At 37.8% G+C, this 22,638-nt stretch overlaps 2 protein-coding genes across 3 annotated transcripts; both read left to right on the plus strand.

Moving 5' to 3' along the window:
- Positions 1–638: 638 nt before the first annotated feature.
- On the plus strand, positions 639–10,786 carry kctd13 (potassium channel tetramerization domain containing 13). 2 transcript variants are annotated; one of them, XM_080904291.1, is made up of 7 exons: positions 639–1,093; positions 2,182–2,438; positions 4,391–4,560; positions 4,641–4,730; positions 8,608–8,660; positions 8,742–8,937; positions 9,285–10,786. In XM_080904291.1, the coding sequence occupies exons 2-7, from the start codon at positions 2,201–2,203 to the stop codon at positions 9,531–9,533; spliced, it is 996 nt and encodes a 331-aa protein (XP_080760417.1). In that variant the 5' UTR covers positions 639–1,093; positions 2,182–2,200; the 3' UTR covers positions 9,534–10,786. The 2 variants fall into 2 exon arrangements, with proteins under 2 accessions (XP_080760417.1, XP_080760416.1); XM_080904290.1 differs by having other exon boundaries at positions 642–1,093; positions 2,178–2,438; positions 9,285–10,785.
- Positions 10,787–12,132: 1,346 nt separating this feature from the next.
- Positions 12,133–21,257, plus strand: antkmt (adenine nucleotide translocase lysine methyltransferase). Its single transcript, XM_080904425.1, has 12 exons — positions 12,133–12,263; positions 12,788–12,908; positions 13,661–13,808; positions 14,400–14,753; positions 15,122–15,264; positions 15,586–15,733; positions 16,723–16,821; positions 19,181–19,323; positions 19,412–19,516; positions 19,592–19,732; positions 20,013–20,063; positions 20,262–21,257. Exons 1-12 carry the CDS (start codon positions 12,190–12,192, stop codon positions 20,466–20,468), a joined length of 1,734 nt encoding a protein of 577 aa, XP_080760551.1. The 5' UTR covers positions 12,133–12,189; the 3' UTR covers positions 20,469–21,257.
- Positions 21,258–22,638: the final 1,381 nt, after the last annotated feature.

A 22,638-nucleotide genomic window follows, 5' to 3' on the forward strand; every position in this document is an offset into this window, starting at 1 on the left:
TGTTTGTACATAGTGTGCAACTTGAAGTGGCCTGTCACTGTCTCTGAGTTGCATTGCAACTCCTGGAGAGAGGAGAATGTGGTGTTATAGTCTGTGAAAAATAAAACTATAGATCTGAATTTGTTAATGTGAATGTTTTACATTGTAGGAAGACCTGAAACTCTGAGTCAGACCCAGTTGTCAGTGTCCAGTGAACACGCATTGTACTTCCCTTTTGGTATATATCAGTGTTCCAAGTACCATAATCATGTTTATGAGCATACCTATATTTTAGACCCGTTATTTGCAGTGTAACAAATGCTGGTCACTGGCCCAGGTTAAAGAGATTAATACAGACATCTTTAAAACAATCATTCCATCCACTAACCAAACACTTACAGGCAGTTTAGAATCACTTTTATTAACCTAAACCCACTACCATGTCTTTGTTCAAAACTCATCGAAGAGCAAACAACAGAACGGATATTGTATTGTTGCAGTTCCTCACTGTGACCAGTAGATGGCAGTGTATACACGGCCTAAGGCTCAGCTATAACAGAGACGCTCACCGGTCCCGAAAGAAATAGTAATTTCAATATATTTTTAGAGAAATTCTGTTGTTCTGTTAAAAAGAGAATAATATGAATGTGTGGTAGTCTATTACAACAAGTTAGTGTAAGCACTAACCACTTGCTCGATAGGTGGCAGTCATTCGATTCAAAGATCGGTTAAAAGTAGAAGAAGAAAATAGCGGAAGAAGATGTCTAGTTTCGCTTCCGACTGACCTATTTAGCTTATCATACTAGCTGCAGTTTTGTGCCCAACAGTGAAATTGGAGTGGATGTGGAATTCGCGTTCTTGGTCACTAAGCGGTACAGAGCAAATGAGCATTAGTAGCTTAAAGCGTGACGGAGTAGACTAGCTGCTGTTAGCCTCGTTCCTTTAGCTGTGCGATTAAAATGAGGCGTCAGATGTTAGCTGCGCCGTAAATTCACCTGGCCTCTTTACAGAAGCTAGCTAGTTGATTAACGATTGCTGGCTAATTAAAGCTATATTTTTAGTTTTGTTAGCTTAGATAGGTTCACTCTCTTAATACCTTTGGATGTTCAGTGTGGTAAGTACAGTTTATTATGAGCTAGCTCAGTGTAATTTCAGTTTAATAGTCCGATATGTCAGCAGCTGTCATATTACAGTAGACGTCAGTCAGGGGTGTCATTTGAGGTGCCTCATGTGACTGAAAGTGTTTATGTTGTCTAATCAATGGCTGTCAGTAACGCCTCAGGGCTTTATGTAAAAAGGGCTAGTCTGAATCAGTTTGCTGTTTGGGGAAAAAATGGTCATTTAATCCTAATGTTTTGTCCTGATAGATGTTCAAAATCAATCATTACAATAAACAAAGTGGATGTGGCTGAGAAAATGATGTGATTTTAGTACAGGTTTAGAGGTTTGGTGACAGTTGTAATTTGGCCCTTTTTAAAAAAAAAAAAAAAGAAAGAAATCTAAACACCCACACGGTGTATTAATGTCATAGTAACACAAAGATCAGCTGAAACTCTTTTTAAATTCCCCACCGTGATTAATGATTAAGGTTATTATAGTTCACTAAAACTAGATATGAGGAAAGGAATATTTTAGTTAAGTAGATTTAAAAAAAAAAAAAAAAAAAAAGATTAAAAAACAAACGAACAAAAAACACTACTTTCACCCACACTGCTTTGAAAAAAACAATGTGTTTTTATTCTAATATTTTTATTTTCTTAAATGTTGCATCTGGCATTTACTCTAAATACAATATTACTTAAAAAGATGTCAAACAGAGACTAATACAATTTTTTCGAAGATTAAAACTAAATGAAAAGTAATTTGAAAATATAAAACTATAATAACCCTGTTAAGTTAATAGGTCTATCTATTTTACTTATGCTCACACCCTCATGAGCACTTACTCCATTTCCCAGTGCACTTTGTTCTGACTTGAATTTTTTTTTATATTCGTCATTATATGTGGCTTCTATAGACACAGATAATCATAACATCAGCTACAGAGCAGAAAGAAGAAAGAAAGCAGAAAGTAGCTCAGATACAAAGCTATTCTCCTAAAGTCTAAGAGCTATTATGTTACTCTCAGTTAAGAAGCAGCTGAAATAGGATAATTATCAGCAGTGGCATAAATAATATAAGACTCTTGTGTATTTCAGTCAGAAAGTGACCCTTCAACCCCATGTCTGCTGAGGCTTCAGTCGGCAGTCATGCTGCCGACTCTGCCCAGTCCGCTGTTTCCCAGCCTGCCTGCCTTCACACAGATGAGCACAGGAACCAGGGTCTGCTGGGGAGCAAGTACATCAAGTTAAATGTTGGTGGCTCATTGCATTATACAACCATCCAGACATTAAGCAAGGAAGACAGCCTGCTGCGGAGCATGTGCAATGGAGAAACTGATGTTACCATAGACTCAGAAGGTGGGTGGATGTATCTCTTTGGTGAGCACTAAGATTTTGAAGACTGTGTTGTTGATATCAGGAGTTTTAACATGATGTTGAGAGTTTGAGGCAAGGTTTTATGCAGTTATACTTAGGGATGTGAATAGATAAGATTTTCACGATTACGATTCAGTTTTCGATTCTGTTTAACAGTTTGATTCTTTATCGATTCTCTTATTGATTCTTATTTTTAAAAAAAAAAGGAGAACACTAAGGTCGATTAGCTTAGAACTTTGTTTCATAACTTCTTTTTGAAGAAGATAGAAATTTAGGAGTAACATGGCCTTACAAACCCAACAGTGAGATCTTAAGAGATCCACAGCCTACAGCTCTTCAATGGGGTGTCACAGGTTCCCCAGAAAAAAAATGTAAATGTAAAATAATAAAATAAATATTCTTCTGTAGCAATAACAAAGTATACCATAAATTATTCTGTAGCAATTACACAAGAATATCCAGTAATGTCCAGATTGCGCTAACATAATATGCACTGTTAGTTGATCATTTACCTGCTGCATTAACGGGAGAGGACGTGCAAACGTTACCGCTGCTGCTGGGTTGAGATTCACGAGTCCGGAGCGGAATTAAAAACACGACATTCATTTAAGGTTATCGTGTGTTTTGTGAGAAAATGCTTTTGCATATTCATAGTGTTTCCTCCCTTAAATGAAATCTCTACTTTGCAAGTATTGCGTGTTGCCCTGTTGTCATCCGTTCCAGTAAAGTATAACCAAACTTTTGAGCCGCTTAGGCGCCACGTTTCCTGCCAGGTAAATGAAGCTCCGCAACGTGGTGACGTCATTCGGGGCGACTGGAATCAATAAGGGAATCGTTTGCAAAAATGCCAACAAGAACCGGGTTTCGATACCCATCCCTAGTTATACTTATTTCCAGAATTTAATGATAACTCTCAGTTACTGTGTATTCTCTAAGCAGAATCTAAAACGGAAGTTGTGTCAAACGGCTGTTGCAGTATCCTGTCACCAAGACTTGCACTGTATAGAAGGTGTAGGGTTTATTTTACGTGAGGAGACCTAAAAAAAATGGGCTTGAACAGAAAGTCTTACACTTTGGAAGTCATTCAGTTTTGCACCAATTCAGCCAAAATCCTTACAATACTGATGGGTTAACCTCATATCCATCACTTATTGGTAAATACAGCTGTCAGGTTTTATTTTCTTTAAGTTGTTTACACTTCTGCAGCGTTCACATGTTGTCGTTCTTTTCATCTTGTAAGCATTTATAACAACCAAAACAAAATAATGAATAAATGAACGATCACTCACATCATGTGCAAATTTGCAAAATTCCAAAAAAGGCCATTTATTACTGAGATAGTCCTTTTTTGTATATGTCTATACTCTCTTTCTATATCTATCCATCTATCTTTCCATCTACGAGGTTGTCCACAATTCACAAGAATGGCTGCTTCTACAGTTTTGATCACCTAGTGCAGAGGTTGGCAACTTTCAACATCAGAACAGGAATTTTTGCCCCTCCCACAGAATACTGGGAGAAAAAGCGCGCGCATGGGTGCAACAAATATGTACAAATCATTGCTTGTACATCATATTGTACATCATATTGTACGCATTTGCAACGCATTTGTCTTAATTAACTCCAGTAGTCATTTAATATAAACCCAACACTGAATTCTGAATATTTGTTTTGTTTTGTTTTATTTTTAAAACATTTTTGTATGTGTCAGAGTCCCAAGAGTATGCCTTATTAACCATACTACTGTTTTAAAAGTCCCACCAAAATAACGTTGACTCTGAAAGCAAAGCTGGTAAATATTGAATTATGTTGTATCCTCTTTGTTAGCTGTTATGCTAACACATTAAAGGGACCTCTTGACTACCTCAGTAAATATAATATAAGCATAATAACCTGAATTAAAATTCCTGAAATTACTCTCCGTTTTGCTCCAGGGTGGGTAGTTTTGGATAGATCTGGTCGACATTTTGAGCTGGTTCTGAACTTCCTTCGAGATGGCTCAGTACCACTTCCGGAGGACCACAGAGAACTAGATGAAGTTCTAAAAGAGGCCCAGTACTACCGGGTCCAGGGACTCGTCCAACACTGCCTCGGTGTCATGCAGGTAAACACGTGGATATCTTTTTTGTGGACTTTAATAAAATGAAACATGTACAAATTTTGACATGTTTTCTTTACTTCCAGAAACAAAAGGATGTCTTTGAAAGTGTATGCCGCATACCCATGATCACCTCAGCCAAAGAAGAACAGAGGATGATTGCTACATGTAGAAAGGTAAATTTAATTCAAGCTTCATCAATTGGCCCCTAAGCTGGATGCATATGTAATGACTGTCTAGCTGTTTGTGAATGCAATTTGGAGATGCTGAGTGCTGGCAGATAGTTATGTAGTATTTAATGTTTTGGAATCAGTCATTTTCTTAAACATTTCTTAAATGCCTAATATTAGTGACTGATGCTGTTACTGTTACCCAGGACAGGGCTCTAGACTAACTGTCTGCCATGGGCGCACGGTTAGGTTAGGCGCACTCAAATTTTTCAACTGCATCACTTAACACCGCAGTTTTACATGTGCACTTTTTTGGGGGGGAAATTGCAGTCCATACAGACAATATTCATTTGTAAATGATTAACTCACAATCTTGTGCTTAAAGTGTTTTGGCAATATTGTAGAAAATGTTAAACTTAATCATCACATCGGCCTCCTCTGACGACCTGTTTGCTGCTGCCTGCTGCTGAAAGGCAGTGAGGAGAGGGAACATTTGGGCAGTGCATTTATTGCAGCACATAATGTGTTTTCTGGATACACTGTGCTTTTTCAACGTTCAAAGATTGATGGCTCTGTGTCAGAGCACTGGCTGTGAATTTCAGACTGATCAAGCCTTAACTTAACAAAAAAGTTATCAATAGTTCTTTTCAACTTTTCTTATTACCCACAGCTACATCCACTTCTGTCGGGTTTAGGCTACTCACTAGGGCTGGGTATCATCACTGATTTCTGTAATCCATTCGATTCCGGTTCTCAAAGTCCTGATTTGATTCAATTTTGCCTCAGACGTCAGAAATATTATAATTCTGATCATTTATCAGTACTGATAGATGTGAGACTTCATCAGAATTGTGAACATCACAGCTGAAGCCTTTGTGTCAAAGTAACTGAGAATAAAACACAGAAAAACATGAAGGAGATTTTTCTGGCCTGGCTTTTTATAGCAGATAACCTTCAAAATATTCTGCAATTTTGCATAATTTTAAAAAGTTTCTTCAGTATTGAACAGCAGCTTTCTTGTCCGAGGTCATTTAAGTAAAAAAAAAAAAAAAAAAGAAAAAGACAGTGGCCGCTGTTTCAAAAAAAAAAAAAAAAAAATGGTAGACTGGTGGGTAATAAGCCAATGAATAATGCAGAAAACAGAGATTTGAGACGGGAAACTGTTCTTGAAGTACACAGAGAGAGAGAGCTGTGCATGAAGTGTGTAAAGCAAAACAGCAAAAGTCAGAGGGAATTCATGACGACATTTATCAAATGTGAAGCGTAGTTTGCTGTTTCTTTTGCTGCTGGCTCAGTGAATTTTGGTTGGAGGGAGACAAAACCTGCAGCTCAGAATCAGCGCAAAAAGACGTAAACACAGAGCGGACCCGACGCATCAGAATCGCTGAGCTCTGACAGCGTGTCCGTCTACGTGCGGGTGAGAAAGAGAAAACTGATTCTGATGCGTCGGGTCCGCTCTGTGTTTACGTCTTTGTGTGGAATCCGTGTACCTGCTTTCATCTACTGTTTGGTGGTTGTTGAAATAGTTTTGTGAGCTTTAATCTGAGAATCTGGCATTTCTGGCAAAACACAGTTATATTTAAAAGTCGATTCAGGATTTAATGAATCAATATCGCTTTATTCAAGCTACTCACCTCCCTCTTCCAACTGCACTTTCAACTGGACCACGGCCAATCAGAGAGGTTCCGCCCCTTACTATCTCTGATTCTGGATTGGTTTAGTCCAATAGGGGCATAATGTGTGTCTGTTGATGACCACACGGAGAGTCGTACTGGTGCGACCAAAGATTTTTTTTTTTTTAGTTGCACCATTGAAAAATGTGGTTGCATTTGTGACCAAATTAGTCGCACTCTAGAGCCCTGCCAGGAGATGGAAAAAGATGCACAAGAGAAAAATATTGATCAAAAAAACAAAACACAACAGTAATTATATTCAAGCTTAAAATGCTTGTAAGTATAAGTTGTAAGCACTGTGCTACATTAAACCTACAGGAGCTGCACGCCCCTGGAAACCCATGCTATGAAGCTCCAGACACAGGTTGGCACAGTTTTTGTGCTGATGTTAATTCCAGAGGAGGTTTTGAGCTCTCCAGTTTTTACTCACTATACACCTTAGCATTCGGCAACCTCCGCTCTGAAACTTTACGTGGTCTAACACTTCATGGCTGAGCTGCTGTGGTTTCTAAATGCTTCCACTTTTCAACAATACAACAGACTGTTGATTGTGGATTATCTAGGAGAGAAAATATTTCAGAAGAAAATCAAGAGGTGGGGCCCAGTATAGTATTGTATTACTTTGGTGAATAAGAAAAAAAGCTGAGATTGTTACAGGCTCCAGCAGACACTGCTGGTACTTGAAAAAAGAGCTTTTATTTTTCTCAACTAAAGAAGGTAGCAGGGCTTTATCTGAAGCACTCTTATATTACAGACGGACCTGTTTTTCTTAAAACATCTGTGTAAAGAGTGTGGTTCCCATTTCACAAATTACAGCATTACCTTGTCAATAGAAACTCAGCATTTCCTTTGTGAGTTTCAAAATAAAAGCCCTTAAGCTTTTCTGTGTCCAGAAACTTTCACAATACGTTTGTAGGAAATTGATCGTGTAGCACTAGATCAGGGGTCGGCAACCTGCGGCTCCGGAGCCGCATGCGGCTCTTTAGTCCTTATAGTGCGGCTCCGGGTGGTTTGGGGAAATAAATTTGAAGTGTATTCTATTTATGTTAGTTTTTTTTTTTTTTTTTTAACTTGTAGTTCTAAATTGGAAGATTATTGTGACATTGAAATATAAAAATAAAATAAAATTTTATTATTTTTTTCATTGCTCAAAATAAGCGTCACACTCGCGGAAGCCGGTATACCCGCAGAAACGCCGTGCATTTATCGAGACTTTCAACCCCAGGTAGGCCAGTTATCGATCTTCAGATCCACATTGTCAGCAGCTATTCTCCACCGTGAACTATGTTAAAAACAAACACCGCTCACGCCTCACAGATGGCAGCTTACAGTCCTGCGTAAAGCTGAAAGTACAGCCCCGATTTGCATACGCTGTGTGCAGAGGTTCAGGAGCAGAAGTCCCATTGTAAACATATCACGGCAGACCCGACGATGTTTGCATGAACACGCTTTTCAGCATCTCTTTATTGACCACTTTTCGCAAAACGGTTGCTGTACGCACACAGCCGGCTGTAGCTTTTCACAGCCCGACATATACCAACAACAGCATAGATAACACAGACGTTAAGGCGGCGAGGCGTGATTGCGGGTGCCACTCAGGTGCATCCGCCTCCCCTGCAGCAGTGCTGCAGACCGCACCCGGCCACACACATTAACCTGGTAAAATACATATTTAGGCAGTATTTTTCATTTTTCAGCAGCATAGTGCTTTTTTTCCAATTATTTTTTTTAAAAGTCAGGTCAAGGCTCCAAAAGCCCAAAGGTGATATAAGGGGGGCGGCTCACAACAGTTTTTGTTTGCTACATGGATCATTTTAGTTCAGCTGGGTGTCTTTCCTTTTGTTATATTTCTTTAAGAGTTCAAAATGTGTTAATTACATAAATAAAATGTAATTTTCTCTGTAGCACTTCATGGATTTCATAAGCAACACACCTTAGTTGTTCACACAAAGCATAAAGGTAAAAACAATATATACAGTGTTATCTTCATTTGAGATGTTGCTGACCCCTGCACTAGATGCTTGCACTTATATTTTTGTTGTTATTGTGTTGTTCACCAGCAGTGTGTTTTCTACTGAAATGACCCCTTTGGTTTAAGGCTCCTCACTTACTGTTAACTAGAAAGAGACAGTTTAAGTGTTTGTCTCGTTTTAGGTTGTATTAAACGTACCCTCTTATTAATATAATATTGCTCTTTCTTGCTCTTTTAGCCAGTAGTAAAGTTGCAGAACAACAGAGGAAACAACAAATACTCATACACCAGGTAAGATCTTTGGATTTTTAAAATGATAATGAATCCACAAAGTTCATAGATGCTTACTTTTTCTTGCTCTGCTGTGTCCAGCAACTCTGACGATAACCTGCTGAAGAACATTGAACTGTTCGACAAACTCGTGCTGCGATTTAATGGCCGCGTCCTGTTTGTCAAAGACGTGCTGGGGGATGAGATCTGCTGCTGGTCTTTTTATGGCGAAGGCCGCAAGATTGCTGAAGTGTGCTGCACTTCCATTGTCTATGCTACAGAGAAGAAGCAGACCAAAGTAAGCATTGTTTAATAAATATTAAAGCATTTGATCAACATTTTTGAGAAATACACTTACTTGCTGTCTGGTAATGATGGCAGCCTTTTAATTAACCTACAGTAAATCCAAAGAAGAGAAAACCCTCCCACTGGAGTCAGTTATTGAGCTTTCTACGTTAAGAGGCAGGAAGCATGTGGTTGGATGACAGTGATATGCAATTATGTTTTTTAAACTTATTCCTGTACCAACACCTTATATTGGGCTTATGCCCTGAACATATGCTTATTACAAATAAGCACATTTTCAGGTTGCTGTACAGAGCAAATAAATATTCAGTGACCTTTCCCAAACACCTGTGCTTCTAGGTTGAGTTTCCCGAAGCCCGAATATTTGAAGAAACCCTCAATATCCTCATCTATGAGAACAACAGAGGATCTGGACCAGGAGGCTTGCACCTTTTAGATTCAAGAGGCTCCGGTTCATCGCTGGGAGCTGGTCAGTCAGAGGAAGAGGGTGCCGTGGGAGGGGATAGACGAGTACGACGGATCCACGTACGGAGACACATAATGCATGATGAAAGAGGCCACGGTCAGCAAACTGTGTATAAGGACTAAAAATGTCAAAACAAAGCAGGAGAAAGGGACTTAAACTTTGTTGGGATTTTTTTTGTTTGTTTGTTTGTTTTTTGAATGTTAAGGGAATGAAAAACACGTCTTCGATGACAGCAATAGTTTGGTACGTAATTTCATTAAATGTCCTCAGACTTTTCAGAAATGTTGGCTGATGACTGATTTGTAAATTTATGTCTGAGTGTGCGTGGAAAGGAAAATGCATTTGTTTACATGAAAACAACGTGTGTACAGTCTTTCGATGGGAAATACTGGTACTGATACTGGCGTAGACATTACTTTTCAGAGGTTAATGAACCTCCTGCAAGCTACTGAATAGTCCTCAAAACCCAATGTCCTCCCATCTTTATCTTAGAGCAGACAACCTAATGTCCATGTGGGTTTTAATGACATGCACAGGCAGCCTTTTCTGTGTGTGACTTGTAGGAAACACTGTGTCAGTTTATGCAGGCTGTGAAACTTTATTCCCCTTTCTCCTCTGGAGTGAGATGCTGCCGAACATTGATGGACAGAGGACGGTGAAGTTGAGCCTAGATATTGCAACACTGGAATAAGACACAGTAGCCTTTTTTTTTTTTTTTTTTTTTTTTTTTTTTTTTGGTGTGTGGGGGGGAGGCTTGTAGATGATGAGAAGCTCAGTTTATTTATGTTATTACAGCTGTTGCTTCAAGATGTTTTTTTATTAATTTATGAACCTAATTTATTATTTGGTATTTAACTTTTGTATTGAGTCTTTGTGTTCACTCGTGCTCAAACGAGTTTTAATTTCAGAAAAGGTACGTTGCACTCTCTCTGCACTCAAAATTTGAATTTACTCCTGTAAATGAATAAATTGTAAGCTTACCTTTCAGTTTAAGTTTTCAAGAGGAACCGAAACCATTTCTTGGATTTTGCATTTTGTTCTGAGCCATAGACTTTCACTTCTTCTGTCTTAAACTAAACTACAGAATTTTGGGTTTTTTTTGTTTCTTTTATGTTGTTTTTCTTTGGCCATATAGTGATGACAAAAGTGGTGTGTGTACTAGGTTGTATTTTTTGTTCTCTCAGGGAGAGGATTGTCTTTCTAATCTTCACTAGTGTGTAACCCTAATCACTCTGAATACTGGAAAATCTGAATGAGAGCAATATGTAACTCAGATCTTTTATAAAATAATCTTGAAATATGCACTAATGTAATTTCCGTCCAATAGTTGTCATGGAAATATTTCAATAAATGACTGAAATCTAGTTTGGACTGTTTTTTGGGTTTTTTGCCCCTTTTATTTCTAAGATACTTTACAAAACAGACTTTCTTATAACATGTTCTTTCTGTAATATTACATAAAAACTACCATGCTGACTTTAATTAAACATATGTGCAAAAGCCAAACATATTAGTTTCAGAGTGAATCTCTTTCTCTCATTTGGGCAATGGCCTCATTGGGTGGGTGATCATCATCTTCTTTGGGCTGCTCACTTCCAGTGTTACAATGTCCCCTCTTTAGGTCCTCCTTTACTACATCTGTGGAACATCTCTAAGGTTTTCTATTTCTAGTTTTAAAAACAGTACAGTCTGACTGGTCATTACTGTATTGAAAACAATGCAGAAACAGCTCCAGTTAACTCTCATATAAAGAGAAAAAAATGAAAAAGGGGGGGGGGGGGGATCTTTTAGATAATTCATTATTATTTGCTTTTATAAATTAAAATTATCTTATTATCTAGTGCCTTCTATTACTAAGTATTTGGGATATATTTGGTATTAGAATAAAGTGAAATTATAATGGAAAGTACAAATTTTATTAGCTATTAGCAGCCCCCAGTATTTAGTATTGTCCTTCCCAACAATATGCAAACAGCTCCACACATAGACAAGAAAAGAGAGACGATAATTAACAAAAAGAAAAACCTGAAAACTAACTGAATAAAAACTGAAAGACATGATTCAACAAAATTGGTTACATATACATTTCATATTGCCATGGTCAACAAACTAAGGATTGTATGCCTTATTACAGCTGTTTTGTTTTTTATCTTACATTAAGATAGAACTACAGCACATTCATCACATATAGGAAACAAGGATAAATGTTTTTTTTAAAACTAACAAACTGTTTTATGATGCTGGAAAATTAAATAGAATAAAATTAATTTAAAAATGGAGTTAATTAGTTGTAGTATTTGTTAATCTGGTAAAATCTGAGGATTTGATGAACATGCTGAGACTCTGGATAGCTGCAAGACTGGGGGTCAGCTGATTTAAGAAATTTCTGTTTCTGTGGTAATATCTGTAGTGATTTTACTAAAGCTTTGCTCTAGCCTATGCCCTAAAACAGCTAATACTAGAGACAAAAACTAACATAGAAACTAATAAAAACTATATAAAACTAAACATTTTCGAAACAATAACTAAACTGAAACGAGCAAAAACACTCCAGGAACTAACTGCAAATAAACTGAATTTTTTTAAAAAAGTCCAAATGAAATATAAAAATAAAACTTAGAAATAAAACTAACAAAACACAACACTGGTACGAAACTTTTTTGTGGTTCTCTCAATTGTTTACTACACTGAAGGGGCGTGGTGTATCTGACGTCACTTCCCATTACGCGCGGAGGTCCCGGAGTCGCCGCCAAAAAGAATCTTCCAGCGTGTGTTAGGATGGTGTCGGAGAAGGAGGCAGCAGGTATCCGCAGGTTCGTGTGTGGTCAACTCCGTGGCGAGGCAGACCTAAGGTACAGTGGAAGCATTAAAGACGTGTTTGTGCTAACAATAAACGACATGGGCCTAACGTTTTTAGTTAGCATTCGGTTACTTAAACTGAAATCAATGCGATTCGGTTAATGTAGCTGAGTTGTTTGAATACTCCAGCCAGCAGCATGTTGTCCGTTCTAAAAGTAAAAATCAACCCCAAATGTGCCATTTACTACTGAGAAGATGGGACATATTTTAAAAGTATTATATTAACGAGTTCTCTGTTTATTATTGATTTCATTCCTTCGAGACGTTTTCTGATGCTAGCGTATCGATCTTTCAGTGACATTTTGGGTTTTTAAAACCTAAATATTATAGTTTTGCAAAAAGTGCAAGTAGCTTCTCTCGCAGGCATCGATTAGTGCCAGGCTGTTATGAAGGATGTTCCCGTTTTTAGATGTATTTTTCAGTGTGTTCAAAAGCCTAAACCTCAAATGTGGCAGTTACTGTAAATGAGAGCCTTCCTGCCACTCACAGATGTAATCTTTCTGCTGTTTTATTCCAGCACGCTGACCTTGGGAATTTTAAAAAAGAGATATCAGGCACACAACAAATGTGACTCATTAAGTCCAGAAGTAAAAACTTTCATGAAACAGGTGGTGCAAGAGGAACTGATGAAAATGCAGGTACCTGTTTTTGCTTTTCCGTATAGATAATGATATACACTGATCAGCCACATCATTAAAGCGTTCACAGACAGTGCAAACTTCTGCTGAGAAACCTTAGGTCCTCATGTGGCTTTTATTTTGACATTTATCATTCATGTAAACATTACTCCATCTCCCAATGGCAACAGCTCTCTCCAACTGCAGAGCCCTTCTCTAGTAGTACAATCCCTCAAACTTGGCTACCTTCAAACTCCTCATATCCTGATTCCATCAAGCAGAGATGATCAAGCATTTGCTTAATTTTTGAGCTGTGCCACATTCAAAAAACACGGATTCAGTGAAATTCAAAATGAAATCATGTGTGTGCAAATATAAAAGATCCTGCCCACACTTTGGCAGAAGAATCAGACTCGCGTTTCATGTTCACATCGATGTAGCGGACGTCCAGAATAGAATCAACCCTTTGGGAAGCACCCATATGCACTGAAACAAGCCCATACAGAGAGCATCACTTCTGCAATCTACAGAATCAAAAGCAATCCCAGCATCCACGTGCAAGACGCAACAGAATAGCCCTGTGTAACAGAGGTCCTGTCTCATAGTTGGTAGTATGAGAGGGATTTATCTGTTGTTTTGCAGGTTGTTTTAATTTTGTGGCAGATCAGAATTTATGTATATATATAATACATAAAATAATCGTCTATCAGTCTTTTACATTTACATTTTAGTTCCATAGTTATCATCTTTATAATTGTTGATTTTCCTCATAGGATAATGATGAAAGTGAAAGTGACTCAGAGACTAAGAAGCCCCAGAACAAAAGGAAGAGAGAAAATGGAAATGATGAGGTCATGAGTGAGAGTGAAGATGAATCCAGGGCAAAGAAATCACGAAATAATCATTCAAGCTCATCATCAGGTAGGTCAGTAGTGTCTAATTCATTTTAACTAAGGACAACACTGGGAAATGAAAGCCTATAGACATATACAGTTTGTGCACATCGTTTAGCAAATGAAGCTTTTTAACATGCAGTTTGGTCCAACTAAAGCACCCAAACCTTGCGAGTGCGTTCTGATTACAGACCTGCAGAAAGGATACCCTGCAGCCAGCTTGTAATACCCTGTTTTACAATTTATTTCAAAATGATGGCACAAATGATGTAACATGGAAACAGAAATGATCCTTTGATAAATGGGTACACAGACCTCTGCTTGTGTTCAGTAAAGATCTAGGCTACTGACTCTTCTATCTCATTTGAAATTGTCTGCCTTCAGCATCAACTTCCTTTTTGGTCATATTGTAAGTTAGCTAACTTGTAACCCAGCAGGAGGCCAAAACTGGGCAAGCCAACATGAATTAAGAGCCTTAAGCGATTTGTATGGTTATGCAGTATTTTTACTTACTATTAGAAGTAAAGGCAAGTGTATTTGACCATTTCAAGATTGCAATTCAAATATATTTTCTTTGTAAATTATACAATTATGTCCTTTTGTGGGTTAATAATGACAGAATCTGAGGCTCAAGAGGACAACAAAACAGAAAGTGAAGAAAGCAGCAATGATGAAGAAAATGCCAAATCTCAAGCTGATGGTGAAGAGCCAGAGGTGAAAAAATCACAACAAAAGAGAAATGAAAATCGTCAAATTGACAGTGACGAGTCTTCTGATGAGGAACTCAGTGAGGAAAGCAACTGCAGTGACAGTCCAAAGAAAATGGTGAGAAAGAACGTCGAGACAAGAACCAGCAGTGAAGATGAAGGAAGGAAAACGCCACTGAGTGATGCAGAAAACGAATCAGTTGGAGGCTGCAAGTCAGAAACGAGTGACAAAATTAAGAGTGACGAGTCTTCTGACAGTGAAAAAGGTGATCATGCAAAAAAAAAAAAAAAATTATTTATTACGTTTGTTGGCACAATATTTAATTGCTTGATATGTGGAGTTTCTGAGTTGGGATCGTCTGTTAATTGGAAAAATGGTGGTTCATTCCCCAGCTTGTACAGAATTGTGGGGTTCAGTGCAAGATGCTGAACCGTGAGTGGTCCCAAGTGTATCTATTGGAGTGTGAGTGTGTAAACGTTAGATTAAAAGCACTTAGGGGCAGGAAAAAAGCGACTGTTTATGATTGGGTGAGTGAGCTTTGTGGTAAGAAAGCACTTTGACTGCTCAATTAGTATAGAAAAGCATTATACAAGTACTAGTCCACTTAAGTTATGATTTACTGATGTGTTGCAGAAGATACAAAAGTGGAAAAGAAAACCAGTGACCCAGACTCAGATTCATCACTACCTTCTTTGGAAGATGAAAAAGAAAATAAGACTGATAAAAAGAAGATGAAGAAGAGTGTGAAGAAAGATGAGAGCACCAGAAAACCAAAGGTGAGAGTCAGACGAAACTAAACTTTAACACACATTTAATCTGTATTGTACTTGGTGGTGCACACAACAGAAGCATTCTTTCATATCTTACAAAGGAGAACCTGAATTATTTTGTTTCTGGATGTATCTGATCCTTTAATTAAACACAATACTGAGTAAAGTTTTATAGTTGTGTTTATTTAGCTGCTTTCAATCAAATCTGCAAAACTAGACTAAAAGAGAGATAACCCTGAAAACTATATAATGTGAGGCTGTAATGAAGATCTATTAAAAATATCTTTTTCTTTTCACACCTTGTTTTTCCTCGGCTTCATCCTGCAGTCTGATGACAAATCAGTGGCGAGGCTCAAACGTTACATTGCCCTCTGCGGCGTGAGGAGAAATTACAAGAAACTGCTGGAGGACTGCCGCTCCATCCGCTCCCAGGTGGCTGTTCTGAAGAAGGAGCTTGAAGAGCTTGGTGTACATGGTGAGTAGGAACCCTTTTTTGTCAAATAAAAATGAAGAAATGCATTCTGGCTTATTTGCAGATTTAGATTCTTTAGCAATTACCCAACCCTAAAGAGTGAAACCATGAGTTACCGTTGTTTTCCTATCAACTTGAAACAATCGGGCCATTCTCCTCTGACCTCTGATATCAATAAGTCCTCTTCGCCCAAAGAATTTCCTGTCTAGATATTTTCTCTTTCACGGATAATTCTCTGGAAACCTTATGGATGGTTGTGAAGGAAAATCCCAGTAGATCAGCAGCTTCTGAAATACTTAGACCAGCCCACCTGACACCAACAACAAGTCATTTAAATCATGTTTCTTCCCTATTCTGATGCTCAGTTTGAACTTCAGCAGATCTTCCTGACCATGTCTACATGCCTAAATGCATTGAGTGTATTAGCTAATTAGATGATTTGTCAGTGAGCCGTTTTATCTAATATAGTTGCCAGCGATCAATCGTTAATCACAGCACACATAGATACTTAAAGTTAGCCACTGACCAAACACTGCCAGGGGTTTCTTCGAGCTTGATAGAGGAGCCCCAAAACAAAAAACTAAAAGTTAACACCCTATCTCTAGAAACATATAAAAAGTTCCCAGGTTTGGTCCATAAACTGAAAAAAACTAAACCTCATTTTTGAATTGAACCACATGGGCAAATCGTCTTAACAGAACTTCTTTTTTTTTTATATACTCTAACTCTAAAACATTTTTAGAGTCCATGTGATTCTGCAGATAGAAACTATCTGGTTTTATTTTGTAGTCTATGTGGTTACATTTGCGTAGGCTTTGAGGCTTTAAGGAAATGTCACAACATTGGCTTTTTCCCTCAACAGCAGGGTCATCACATGGTAGCCAAGTTGTTTCCGTATTGAACAAACATGAAAATTAATTGTTGACAGTTTGAATTTTTAATTTTTTTCATTACGCAGTTTGATGACTTAAAGCTTATTGTCTTCCACACAGGTCAGCCAACTATTCAGAAATGTAAAAAGGTCAGAATGAAGAGAGAGCGAGCTCAAGAACTGGCTGCTCTTGATGTCAACAACATCATTACCACACAAGGTAACCAGCTCTCTTGTCATACTATGACTCCTTCAGAGTTGTTTCAAATACAGCGCTGTAGACACCATGATTCAAAGGATGCAACTAACGCAAAACAAATTGACATTGTTGTTTATGCTTATTGTTAATCTGATTTAATGATGATTTTAATAACAATTTAAATCTATATTTTTTGAGCAGATACGCAAACAACTGCAAAAATATCTTGAATAGTTTTACGTTTCCTTGTTTTTAGATGGGAATCCTAGACCTTGTAGCTTTGGTTTATTACCTGCTTATGTGGAGAAATGCACAATGCTCATCTTGTGGTGAATACTGAAGTGGTGTAGACAGTAGCGTCAGTTATGTTGCGATTCAGAACCTTTAATATGGTTTCTTCCAAGGTCGACCTACACGCAGGGGAGCCTCAGCAAGTCAGAAACAACAGGACTGTCCGTCCTCTGAATATCAGCGCACTCTAAACTCAGAATCAGACAGTGATCAGGAAAACAATACCCACAGAGGTCGCAGGAAAATGTCAGAATGGGCCAACCTGCAGGGGATCATCAGTGATGACGCAGACAGTGACTGATGAGTCTGGTTTCCCCCCCCCAGGAAGTGTTCGATTTGTTTGTTTGTTTTTTAATGTTTTGATACTAAGCATAACAAAATTAATCTAACTGTTTTTTTTTTTTTTTTATATGGCGATAACAGTGATCAAAAAGGATATTAATGGTGTTTGAGTGTTAAAATATTGTGAATGCCATTTTGTTAACTGCCATTGTATATCTTTGTTAAATCGTATTTCAAATAAAAATACTATGATTAAAATGGATTCATGTGGAGTAGTAATTTACTTTTATGACTGAAATACTGTTTGTGAGACAGACAAAAGAAAGGGATGTCATTCCAGAGAAAAGATGGCAAAGTTATTGAGATTTTCAAATGAGGCAATATTTGACAATTTATTTTAGAAATAAATTTGTAAACTTTTCACCTTCTGTAACCGTGCTAGATCCTTCTGTAGTCATGAGCAGTTATACGAGTTTTGAATGACTCCAGTCATTTAATTAACAACAGGTTTTAATTAACATGTTACTGTGGAAGCTATCAGCGTAACTGCACCGGAACTGTCGTAAACTCTTCGCTATACGGACTATTTCGCAGACGGACTGGTCCCACGGTGTAATTTGACCGTTGTCATTTCTACAGGTCAAGAAGGTATTTCACGTTAATTATTGCAATATTGTTGAGATTTTTCTGTTTTGAATATATAGGAGCACGGGAAATGATTTCCTCCGATACTACATAAATATTTATTCCCAGCAGACAGCGTAACCTGATAAACTGTAAAGACGGCGTGGATTTGACCGAAGACTGCTGCAGACAGCATAAAATCACAGCTGTTTGCGAAAACTCAGCATAACCTAAAATGTATTTATTTTTTTGGTATTTTCACTGTGACTGTTTATTTAAACCATCTATGTAAAATAAGTCAGTAAATGTACGACTGTTAAGTCCTAGCAAAACTTTGCACTTAAGGTTTATAAATATGTAGCTACATGTAATAATCTCTTTAAAAACTTTCCTGTGACACTGTGAGGTTTCGGTACATGTGTTTACGGAACATTGGGATGACTGCCTTCACAAAGTGGTGTGTTTGTATTGTAATACCCATTCTGAACGTTTAAACATTGCGTCTGACAGATTTCCGCCATATTATAACAATTTAAAAGAGAGAAATGCTTTCAAACAATAAATACTAAATAAAAACAAACGAATCCTTCTGAAAACCTTCGGTGCAGGACACCCAAGACATTTAAGACTTGTAGTACACTGAATCATAATTGTTTGTTTGGTGATTATCTTCTGTTTGTTTAAATTAGCATGATGTCCACTGATGTGCTGCTGGGATTTTCTTCTTTATCCATACACCATCTACTCTGTCTGAGTCATTGCATCCTCATCTAAGCAATACATTGTGCATTTCTATTTGAGCTCTGTCCTTTTATTATATTTTCTCCTATTTCCCCCCTGCCTTTTTTTTTCTGTCTGTCAGCTTACACTAGTCTATATTACATATAATATAATAACTGAAATAACACAAGTAAAAATGATGAAATAAGCATAAAACAAACACATTAACAGAGGAGCCTTTAGAGATTTTATAGTTCACACCTTGAAAAAGCAAAATGCGTTTGGCACAACAGCACATTCAGATTATAATTCTGATTGCAAAATACTAATAATTTTAAAAAGTATTTGTTTGGTAGAACAAAAAGAAGAAATATTTCACAATGTTGTGCTTTCGAGTTTTAGTGTGTTCTTTTAATTGAGTTTATGTAAATCCTGCATGGAGAAATGGATGATGACACACCAGATGAGGTTATTGCTGAGTTGAAGTCCAGGCCCATTGGAGGATGGGGTGTTGCTCAGATAGCCGCTGGCACTGGGCTTGCTGTATATGCCATGTGGGCAGGAATCCTCCAGCCTGGCTTCCGAAAAGTCCCCTTGAAGCTACAGGTTTGTCTACGTTGTCTGAAATAACTTTTTATATAGCAGTGCTCTTGCATCACTCATTTTTACTTTAGCTCTTTGAAATTTCTCCCAGGTTCCCTACATTCCTGCCAGCAGAGCCCAAGTACAAAATGTGATGACCCTTCTCAGAGGTCGACAGGGAGGTCTTGTGGATTTAGGATCTGGTGATGGTCGTATAGTAAGTATAAACAACATATTTGGGCTGCTTTTTTACTTGCACTGATAAATAACAGGGCTTCGATGTGTTCCTAAGGTCTTGGAAGCCCATCAGCATGGCTTCATTCCTGCTGTCGGTTATGAGCTCAACCCCTGGCTTGTTCGCCTGGCCCGATTTTATGCATGGAGAGCAGGGCATCATGGAAAAGTATCGTATCGACGAGAAGACCTCTGGAAGGTTTGTCACTTGCGTGTGGTATCAGTGATGCTCGCATGCAAATTTGCAGAATTGCTTCACAAAAAATAAATAAATAAGTCTCTTGTAAGTAACCAAGCATGTTTATGAACGTTTCCAAGGTTTTTTTTATCCTCATATTAATGTGACATTTAATACTTATGTAACTAAATGCTTCAGGAAAGCCAAATGCTTTGTTTTTTTTAATGATTTATTTTGCTTGAAACAAAATTACTGTTAAAGCTGTTCGCTTATTTATATCCTTCGTTTTATCTCATCACAGGTGGACTTGACAAAATGCAAGAATGTCACTGTGTTTTTGGCTCCTAGTGTGGTGAGTAATATTGTGAACATATACATGAGCTATGAACTGTTTATAATGGGGAAATAAAGAATGAAAAATATTTTGGGTTCATCCAACATAGGATAAAAATAGATGTGGTACAGTGGATTATTGGCAGGCATTAGATAATTTTTATGAACATTATTATTAAGTATTGCCGTAATTTTAGCTTTTCTCTTGTGTTTGCAGCTTTCGTTGTTGCAGGAGAAGTTAGAGGCCGAGCTGCCTGATGATGCCTTAGTGGTGGCAGGCCGTTTTCCCTTTCCTGACTGGAAACCTTGCATAATTGAGGGACATGGCGTGGACAGAGCTTGGGCATACAGCGTGCAAGAACAAAGACAGCACACTGTCAACAAAAATAACCTCACAGCCACAGAGTCTTTTACAGTGAACTAACCAAAGCCCTTTAAATGTATATATTTTTTTATTTTATTTATTTTTTTGCTCTCCTACAATTGTAACATGGACTTTTATTAATTTGCTGCTTTTATGACATAAATCACATTCACTGAAATGTGACAGATTTTTCCAACATCTGCAGCAGGATATTTCACACATGCTGCTGTTGCTTTACTCCTCTGTGGCCCGGGGACTGTGTTCACAAACAGAGAGAGAATCCTGTCAGAGAGCTTGAATAATGGTGTACTTATAAAAACTAAGTAATATAATTAATTCATAGTGTGAGTGTAAATGGTTGCCTGTGTCTCTGTGTTAGCACTGCGACAGACTGGCTAATTATTAGTCAGTTAGTCATCTAAGAAGGGAAGACTTTTAAATATTTATCTGCTCTGGAGTTTGCATTGCCACCCATATAATAAAGAGCTGTAAGTAACGTTCTGTTTTTGATACCATTATTTTAACTCTTTGTTGTATGTGTAATATTTGACTTAAGAGAAGTGTTTCAATCCCAGAATGCAGCAGGCTTTTCTGAAGTAGCAAAAGTGTAAATGCTCTGTGAATGTAGATTAAAGGTGCTTGGTGCTGGCAAAAATGTTCTGTGTGTGCAATGTGGCTTCAAGTAACTGAGCACATGGTATCCAAAGTGTCCATGCAGTAACAACAGCACAGTTGTTGTACTATATGCATTGCTGTATTCTTGTATGACACAGTAAGCTTTATAAATGTTATCTATGTATACATGCATGCATCTATCCTGTGTTATAAATAATCATACATTGCTCCATTCTCTAGTGTTTTGTTCTTCTTTCGGCTGCTCACTTTAGGGGTCGCCAAAACAAACGATGCTACTGCTCTATCCCCAGCATCCACCTCTGTCACATCAACCGTCTGCATGTCCTTCTTCACTACATCTATCAATCTTCACTGTGGTCTTCCTCCATGTCAACCTTGCCTCTAACACTCTTACTAAACATCTCAACTTCAGCTCTATCCTGGTCGCTTCCAGTGAAAAGCATAAAATCTTCAGCTCTTTCTTCAGTTTTTTTTGTCAGTGCCTTTTCCTCCAAACCATACACCAAAGCTATTATCTTTGATACTTTGAATTTCACTATTGCTTCTATCCTTCTGTCACAAATCACCCCTTACCCTTGTCTCCACCCACTTCTGCCTGCAGTCTCTTCTTTGCCTCTGTTGGGCTCTGTCCATCGCTTTGGATGGTTGAATGGAGGTATGTCAACTTGTCATTCAGACACGTGTTCTGTCTTGCTTCTACTGGCTTTTATTTCACTTTAATTTTCTTTATTCCGGAACATACCTCCATCTCTCCAGCCTGTCCTCAGTGTCCTGCACCACCCACACATACTTCCCTGGCACTCCTGACTTCCTCATGCAGTACCACAGTTCTTCTCTTGGCACCCTATATCATGTGCTTTCACTTTTAACCCACATCCATAGAGACAAAATGCCATTCCTTCTGACCTTCTCTGTACTTCTCCATCAACACTCAAAGCAAAAGTCGCATTTGTAGTGCTCTTTCTTGACATGGAGCTATACTGTTGCTCTAAATAACCTAGCTCCATCAACTCTTTTCCATAGCTTAATGGCATGGCTAATCAGCTTTATCCCTATTTAGTTATTACAGTTCTGTACTCACCATTGGTCTTGAATATCTGTACCAGTACACATCCATTCCTCAGACATCCTCTCACTTTCCAATATAGTGTTAAATAGTCTGGTTGTGGCATGTATAGCTATTCTTATGTAAATTATAAATCTTTCACCTTTACCTGTATAGTGAATACAATTCTCCTGTATATGACAATCTTGGGTTTTAAGTGCTAATAACTATCTGTTATATATAAGATATAGTGCAAACTTTATCAATGGTCCTTCTCCTGTTTATATAACCTTACTTCTTTGAAAGCCAGGCAAATTCCTGTATTTGTATGTTTGTGTGGGCGAGCCAGGTTTCAGCAGAAGCACAGTATTATAATAGCATTTTGCATAAGGCTTTTTAGGGGAAATGACAACATGAAACATATGAAGGTCTTTTTTTTAGAGTAAATTCATTCGTTTCATTTTACCTTTGTTCATAACTTTGAATTATTTAACAGTAAAGTGTTTTAATTTGAAAGCTATAACCGGAGACTGTGTTTTTTCTTAATGT

The sequence above is a fragment of the Rhamphochromis sp. 'chilingali' genome, assembly GCF_963969265.1.
Source record: "Rhamphochromis sp. 'chilingali' genome assembly, chromosome: 15".
NCBI classification, from domain to species: Eukaryota; Metazoa; Chordata; class Actinopteri; order Cichliformes; family Cichlidae; genus Rhamphochromis; species Rhamphochromis sp. 'chilingali'.